Source organism: Hippoglossus hippoglossus, chromosome 10, assembly GCF_009819705.1.
Source record: "Hippoglossus hippoglossus isolate fHipHip1 chromosome 10, fHipHip1.pri, whole genome shotgun sequence".
NCBI classification, from domain to species: Eukaryota; Metazoa; Chordata; class Actinopteri; order Pleuronectiformes; family Pleuronectidae; genus Hippoglossus; species Hippoglossus hippoglossus.
In genome coordinates, this window is record NC_047160.1 from 10488853 (window position 1) to 10497827 (window position 8975).

The 8975-nt window shown below is 41.6% G+C and overlaps 1 protein-coding gene across 1 annotated transcript; it reads left to right on the forward strand.

Annotated features, from left to right (window-relative positions):
* The first annotated feature begins 4045 nt into the window (after positions 1-4045).
* Positions 4046-8678, forward strand: LOC117769655 (melanin-concentrating hormone receptor 2). The gene is made up of 2 exons (XM_034598722.1): positions 4046-4747; positions 6547-8678. The coding sequence occupies exons 1-2, from the start codon at positions 4344-4346 to the stop codon at positions 7184-7186; spliced, it is 1044 nt and encodes a 347-aa protein (XP_034454613.1). The 5' UTR covers positions 4046-4343; the 3' UTR covers positions 7187-8678.
* The last annotated feature ends 297 nt before the right edge of the window (positions 8679-8975 follow it).

The window sequence follows — 8975 nt, forward strand, 5'->3', positions numbered from 1 at the left end:
ACACACACACACACACACACACACACACACACACACACACACACACACACACACACACACACACACACACACACACACACACAGTGATAACAGTGATAATGATGGAAATAGAAATGGTTGTATAATGAAGCCTTTAAAACTAATCATTAGAAGCTGTTCAGTTTACAAAATATCCAGAAGTCTTATAGCAAAAATTTGACTTTAGCACCTAATGCAATTATTTCACATTGTCTAGACAAAGGTTTTAATAGTGGTGAATCTGGCTGTCTGAATATACCGTGCAGCAGAGAACATTCCGCTGTCAGTCAAATTTAACATTTCATGACTTGGGCAGCCGGGTCATGAGTTGTGCATCATTACTCCATCCACATCACTGCTGTCCATCAGTTAATCAGCGTTACCTCGTCCATGACGTGACTGAAAGAACGCAGGACCGACTGACGGATGCTGACTTTCAGACTGACAAAACATGCAGCTGCTCTGGAAAAGAATTCCTCTTTCATTTCATCATCTGAATCAGTTTCTCTTTTTCCTGCAGCACAATCAGGTTGAATAGTTTGATGTTGGTGCAGTAGCAGCTGACAAACAAAATACTTTTCTGTTTGAGGAAAAATAAATCATGCTGCCTGATAGTTATTCTATATTTTATACAAATTAAATTGTATTTTATATGTTTTCAATATTTATGCCAGCAGCTCTGAGGTTGTATTTAGATATGCTTTAAGCTAAATATCCAGCAGCTAGCATGCAGATGTTCAAATAGTCAAAGGTTTTATTGTCACATGAAGAAATAACAAGATAACAATACAATAAAATACTTGTTTTCCAATGTCTCTACCTGTTTTCATAAATCTAAAGAAATAAGAAATAAATGCACATTCATGTCCACTCATCAAACACACCACACACAGACATCCGTACATACTGATGTAGACAGTTATAACAGTGCTAAAGGCAGGTGTGTGTGCTGAATGATGCTCACCATGTCAACATGAGCAAGTAGCACAGCCATGCAGCAGAGGATGATGGGAAATCCACGTGCTTTCCAAGTATTTGGCCATAAAGCGGGCAGGCTACAGAGCAGTCGTACGCTGGAGCAGATGACAGCACTGGATGAAAGGATCACAACCGTTATTACAATTCATCCTGAGGGGACATGACTGTTTGTACCAACTGTCAGAGCAATTCTTGTAATAACTTCTGAGGAAATCAAGCAGCAATAGATGCAGACCAAAAAACTGGATTAGCCCCTGGTCGAAGGTTTTTTCTTTTTCCTCCCATGGATGGATTATGAGACAATCGCCTGGTGGGAACAAGTTAAAGACCCCCACCTCCTACATACGTTAACCACGCAAATGTCCCGGTTGTGGGACAAATAAAGGATTATCTTATAATATCAACTCAGCAATTGTAATTTTAGGCCCATTAATCTATGCAAAAAAATCTACTTAAATTTCAAAAACTGGAAATTCCTACTTACGAATGTATTCAGACTCCCATTGGCTTTCATCATCCATGAGATGTGTCCTGAGTCCACCTGTAGCAAACAGAATTGATTTGCCAAAGTATAAACATGACACCAAGTCCTGAAATTCAAGGAGCTCTCCAATATAACATTGTGGTGAGGTTGGCACCAGGACAAAGATATGAAAGCATTTCTAAAGTTCTGAGTGTGTCCAAGAGCACAATGGCTTCAACAATTGTGGAATGGAAAAAGTTTGGAACCACCAGGACTCTTCCTAAAGTTGCATGTCAGGTCAAACTCAGTAAATGGGCAAGAAGGGGGTTGGTCAGCTACCCTGCAGACACTGTAACAGAGCTTCAGACGCCCTCTGCAGAGACTGGAGAACCTGCAGGAAGGACAGTCGTCTCAGCAGCGCTCCATCAATCAGAGCTTTATGGTCGAGAGGCTGGACGGACGCCACACTGAGTAAAAGAAGGATGACAGGAGTTTTCCTGACAGCTCTGAAAGGATTTTGAGCGGATGAAGGGAAAAGATTCTCTGGTGTAATGAAACTAAACTTTTTGAGCAGAACTCTAAACGTTGTATCTGGCAAACATCATGTACTACATCACTTGGCTAATATCATCCCTACTGTAAAGGCATGGTGGCAACATCATGGTAAAGGCCGCGATTTTCAGCTGCAGGGACAGAGAGAGTGATCAGGATTGAGGGAATGATGAATGCAGCCAAAAACAGAGAGAGCCTTGAAGAGATCATACTCCAGAGTGCACGTGAGCTGATACTGTGTCTCTTTATAGTCACATTTTTTGTGGTCATTCTGTGGCTATTGACGGTTGTTCTTGATCCCTTTTATAGTTTTTCTATCAGGGACATTTTCTAGGTGAAGCCCAGGGTCCCTGATACCTGGGACCTCCATCCATTGTCCACACCACAGATTGTAAATAAAGATGGACGACATGACGTCTAAAGTAAAGCCAAAGTGTCTCTAATGCCACCTGTCGACTGGCTGCAGTATAGGTCATAAATCATGCCTCCTCCATGTGAAGGGATGGGACAAGGACCTGTCATTTTAGGTAGTTCTTATCAAACTGACTATGTCTAAGTGCTCATTTTCCCAATAAGTTTGGCTTTAATTTGTTATTTGATGCAATAAAATTGTGGTGAAACGTCACGATTGACAGTTGAGACCGACTCACGTTGGGTCGAGTTCGGGTATTAACGGGAACTTGCTACCACGGCTCCATCCTTCTGATCACTGCTACACAGACTCTGGCTCCAAATGCGGTGGCGTCTGTATCCAGGTTAGCATGGCTTCATCGCTGGATAGTGGCAGGAAGTGGAAATGTGTCGTCCATCTTTCTATTCAGGATATGGTTGTAACACATTGGACTTACTGTTCAAGTCTTACAGATATTTTTGACCAATGACACTCTTGTTCTTGTCTCTAGGGACGAGGGGTACATGGTGGAATTGTCTTTTTCTGTCAGTAACTGGCAGAGCTGAGCTTAAAGAGCTGATTGAGGCAGGTCTACTGTGCAGGCTTACCGTCTGGACCAGTTACATAAGTCATAAAGTGCATTCTTTATGAGGACTACTGTGAAAAAGCTTGAATACATTGTCTGTGACCTGATCAGATCCCAGTAGAATCCTCTCTGCAGAGCTGATTCATTCTCTGGATCAAGACAGTCCTTTAAAGCCACTCCTAGTCATTTCAGATCAAAGCTGCTAAGAAAATCAAATTTTTGGTGTGAGCATTAGTCAGCAGACTCAAGGGCGTATTCGTCACTGAAAGCTTAATTGCTGTGATGATGGCTCAAATTTTTAATAAGCTGAAGCTAATCATTATTTTGAGAAAACAAAAAGGGGGCTTCATTAACGGCTCGCAGGAAATGTGCGTTTTAATTACGATGCAAAAAAGAACACTATGTCTTTTTGTATTAAAGTGACATTTGTTAACATTTCATCTTTCCAGCATTTATTAAAGTAGCCTTAAGGAGAAACTATTCAGTCTTATTGATTCTGAGATTTTGGGCCAGATTGTCATCTGTTCTTTGTTGTCTGTGTTTTTATCACGCAACAGAATGGACATTACTTTTTTTGCTCTTACTTAAATGTTTCTTTTATACTTTTCTCTTACTTTTAAATGATGTTGTATCAATGTATCTTTGTCTTTCATATCATTTTTTGTGTTTGATTTGAGATTTTATGTGATATCATTTGCTGTATTTGAATTTAAATGACTTTGCATTATTTTGCTTTTGCCGTCGATGTTTTTGTTTTCTTGTTTTTATTTGTAACAGTTGTTTTGAGGGAAGCTACATAAATAAAGTTGTTTTTTATAAAGTTATTAATACTTATTAAAGTATAAAACAGTAGATTGTAAATATGGCGTACTGATCCAACAACAGGGCTTTGATAAACTGCCCTCTCCTAATTGTAAAGCGATAGTACAGATGTACACATGGCTCCTTCCTCAGCTTTTCCCGGGGGCTTCGTACTTTCCTCATTATGACACAGCAAATTATCTTTGAAGGGAGGGAACTAGTGTCCGCTGAGGCGCACAGTGTTTGGTAAAGCGCGCAGCAGAGGCGCACGGTGAAGAGTCAGCTGCAGTTTGGTTCCAGAGAAATTATTCCAACAGACTGTCCCTGCTCGTACACAGTTAGATTTAATGACAGCCTGTATACGTCTCCTTGTTTGAAAACATCTCTGTGAAGGCAAAGCGCACTGAGAAGAACTCCAGGAAAGAAGACGCGCTCGTGCGCTCTTGGATAGTGCGTAAGTTTGCTGCCAGAAACTTTTGGAGAGCAAGCACCGGCAGGAGAGCGTCCGCTTCAAATCCGTCCACCCAGGGGCTGATTTCTGAGAGGAGCCGAAGATGAACGACACGGGCATATTCTGCAGAAACAACCAAACAGCCAACCTGACCGACCCGGCGTGTCTGAACTCAACCCGCCCGTCGTACAACCACATAGACATCACCTCGTTCATGCACATATTCCCCACCATCTACGGCATCCTGTGCTTGGTTGGAGTTATTGCCAACGGACTGGTCATCTACGCGGTGGCGGCATGCAAGAAGAAGATGGTCTCCGACATCTACGTGCTGAACTTGGCCATAGCGGACATGCTGTTCCTGCTGGTGATGCCCTTCAACATCCACCAGCTGGTCAGAGACAGACAGTGGGTGTTCGGAAACTTTATGTGCAAGGCGGTGGTGGTGGTGGACGTGAGCAACCAGTTCACCACAGTGGGGATTGTTACTGTGCTGTGCATTGACCGGTAAGTCCATCAATACATGCAGATCAGATGCCTGCACATTCAGTCAGGGGTTATTATAAAGGTGGTGAAAAATAACAATATTTATGTCTGTGCGAATCAATATTAAAAGGCTAATAATACTACTAATAATACTACTAACAACAACAACAGCAGCAGCAGCAATAATAATAATAATGATAATAATAATAAACATATTCCCTGTTGCAATAATAGTGAAAAAATCGTCCCTCTACAGTGTTAACAGGTTATCCTAGATGAACAATCATCTGCAAGAACCCATGAAGACATAATGTTCTGTGCATAAACCATCAATGTGTCATGTTTATGATCTGAACAAATTTGTATTAGACAAAACTTAAATAACTATTCATAAAACAGCCCAGCAGCCATTCCTCAGTTAATGCTAGAAAATAATATAATAGCCGATCCCTGATCAATAAATGTAAAAGCAGGTTTGGAGTCCTCGGGCACGTGCACATTTTGTGTCAGAGCGGGAGAGGGAGAAAGAAAGACAGACAACACGTGTGCAGGTCTACAGGGCTTTTCATAATTGCTGGCATCTGGTGGGAGCAAGCAAACTAAATCAATGAGGCAAGACTTGAAGGATATAAGTTTTTTTTAAAAAGAAGAAGGGATGAAGGCAACAAGGAGTAGGAGAGGAGGAGGAGGAAGAGTTATACTTCCTGTTGCTGCAGCAGCAGATGAGTCTGGAGCAGCTCAGGTTGATGAAGAAGAGGGGATCTTCATCTGGAGAGTCTGATTCAGTGGTTCTCAAGCACCTTTTACATTTTGCTTTGGTAAATCATCACAAATATAGGACTGATCTCACGGCATCACCAGTGTGAAATGGATTTGGTCAAATCTCAATTGGTCATATACACAGATGCCCAGATTATTACCTTAGAGCAGATTATGTACGATATTCACGTCATAACTGAAAAGGTGCAGTTATTTGTGAAAAGCTATCTCAGCTGCCCCCGCTGTTTCCAGATCATCGCAGCGCCTTATTTGAAAAAAATCTAGCAGAGATAAAAATAATCAAGGAGGAACAATCAGATTCTCTGTATAGGCCTAAAAGGACGTGCATGTAGCATAGAGTTCTCCTGTCCGTGTGATGTAAGTGTGAATTTTGGATCATATCAATATCCAACTTGGCTGATGTGGGGTGAACACATCAGTGGGTCAGAGGCCGAATATGGATCTGCACTCATTGATTCTACTGTCAGACTAAAAGTACATTTATTGAACGTCAGCTCGGAACAGCAGCGTCTGTTCATGAACATAATGTCAAAACTATTATGGACTGAGATAATTGCCGTTTAGCAGGATGTCCAGGAGAAAATCGCTAGAATGTCAACATCTTCACAGTTCACTCTCGCATCTTAGATCTCAGCAGAGGGGTCAGGAACGAACACACGCAGTAATTTGTACCTCAGCAGCAGAGAATATGTCATTTGCTCCACTTTAGTGACACTTGCTGTAAGTAATGACAAAATGGTCTTTAATTTCCTGCGAATGCCCTAAAGCCTGAGATCAATTGTAACAAAACTAGCTGAGCTGCTCCTCCAATTGAAATACAACCAAATGGAAATGTGTTCATTTTCCACTACTTAGTCCCCCCGTCTAGATTACACTAATTTATCGCTGCATTCATCACTTTGTGGAGCATGTAATATATTGAGAATGTATCTTTTACATGGTATTTGGTTTTATCATCCCTTGTCAAGGACGACGATGACCTCTTTACATGCACTTTAGCAAAGTTGCTTTTATTAAAGTTGCTCACTTCTTCCTTCTAGGTACATAGCCATAGTCCACCCCACCTCGGAGAAAAGGACCATCCACTGGACCATCATGATCAACATACTAGTGTGGCTGGGCAGCTTCCTCCTCACCGTCCCTGTCATGATGTACGCCAAGGTTGAGCGTAGGCACCGTTTGGAGGTCTGCATGATGAACCTGGACGGGCCGGAGGACATGTACTGGTACACTTTCTACCAGTCCATCCTTGGCTACATCATCCCCCTCATCATCATCAGCACCTTTTACTCGCTCACCCTCTACCACGTCTTCAGCTCCATCCGCCGGGTTAAACGCAAGCAGTCCGTCTGGGCTAAAAGAGCCACCAAGATGGTGCTGATGGTCATCGCGTTGTTCCTGATCTGCTGGTCGCCCTACCACGTCATCCAGGTGATCAACCTGAGCAACAACACGCCGACCATCACCTTCGTCTACGCCTACCACATCAGCATCTGCCTCAGCTACTCTCACAGCTGCATCAACCCACTCATGCTGCTCATCTTCGCCCAGAACTACCGTGACCGCCTTTGCCGCAGAAACATGCTTAACAGCTCCCAGCATTCTTCCAAGCTCACAGTCGTCAAAACAGATGGTTCCAGTACAACCAATAACCCCAACAACCGCTGTACTGTCATATAATCCCAAAGTGTGTGTCCTTTTGTAGATACACAATGTTCTGCTGCTCACCTCAAAAGGAAGTAGCTCGATGAATGGTGTTGTCCGTGTAATAACATTCCCCAGCATTTTCACAACTGGAAATGGATACTGTACAAATGAACCTGGGTATAAAGCATGAGCAGCAACTTCAGCCATTACTGAAAGAAGTGAAATACAGGTCATATCAAAGGTTTTCAACAGAGAGTGCAAGAGAAAAAAGACACAGATCTGCAGAGGAGAGCAAGCCCGCTAAAATAAAAAATATAAAAGGAACGTGAGCGTCTCTGAGCCAGGGGGACTTCAGCACTGACTTCACAGATGCACAGATGAGAAGGGACGCTGAGGGGCGACTCAGGTGTGGCTCGGTTTTTTTCTTCTGGACTGGGAGCTTTTTCATCAAAACCTTTGTCGACCACAGGCTACCACCAGTGTAATGCTGGTCAGTCACAACACTGAGGGGCAGCTTGTGAGATCTGTCCCCGACAAACATTCAAAAACACATTCACGTCTGTAATATTGTGAGATTCACCAGTCGGAGTACGAGACAGCGCCTGGAGAGCTCGTGATGAAATCTGCTATCAGTTCATAGCTGTATGAGTTGTTTGATGAAAAAAAAAAAATCTGAACATGTGACCTCTGTCAAAAACAATTACTGGTCTCACTTTGTAATAAGGAGGGACTGATAAGATGTAACAAACAACTTGATTGTGGTTAACATGTGATGTCTTTATTTTTTATGGAGCAGTTATCACCGAGTAATAATAATAAGTGAGGAACTTTAAATTGTTCAAAATCGAAATAGCTGATTTTTATACCGTCTATTTTATAATAATGCCATTATACATGTTGGTAAACCCCAACCAGTTATGAATGGTATAAGTCATTAAGTTTGATTTTAAAGGTTTAGTCTGTCTCTGTCAATAAATAGTTTTTGGTCCAGATCATCCACCACATTTTTGATATAGTTTTCACAACATGGCAGCCCAAGATGTGTATTCATCATAGGATTATACTGAATTATAACTCATTGGTATATTACATTTTAACTCTTAATAAAGCTATTACAATCATCTCAAATACTATACAATGGTTTCCAGTTTTCATAATAAATCTACATTTTACAGCTGATCCACACAACCACAAATACACCAGTTTTACGTCTTGTTGGTCTCATGACAAAAGCCTGTTACCAACAACACACACTTATGACTGCTACCAGTGTAAGTAATATTTCTCATGAACTCCTGCTAATGACTCACACATTCTTTACTCGATAAAGAGCTGAACGGTTCGGAGCAACATGTGTGCTTTCGTTCATCGTCAACACAGATTTCAAAGTCTGTCATTATGCTATTTAAAGACAGACCGGAATGGCCCATTTCCATCAATATTAGACTCTAATCACTGGAAAACGCAGCGTAAAACACCAGAAACTGCCTTAAACCCAATGTCTCACCAAAGAAAATCAAGAATCTCTCAGACTGTCGAGAAAGGCCCGCGAGAGTGCAGTCAATCCCAGGATGTGTCATTATACATTGGACAAATACTGTATCAGACGTTTAGTGTTTTTTTAAATCTTTGTTCATGCATCCACAGCATCACCATCACTGTGGACAACACAAATAAACAGAGCAATGGACAACTGCACACTGACAGGATGTTATGTGGGAGGAAACTTGATGAAACTGATAATAAAACTGATAATAAAACTCATATTAAATCTGATACTATATATATTGAGTTGCCTTAATTTGCAGAAGACTGTGATGGT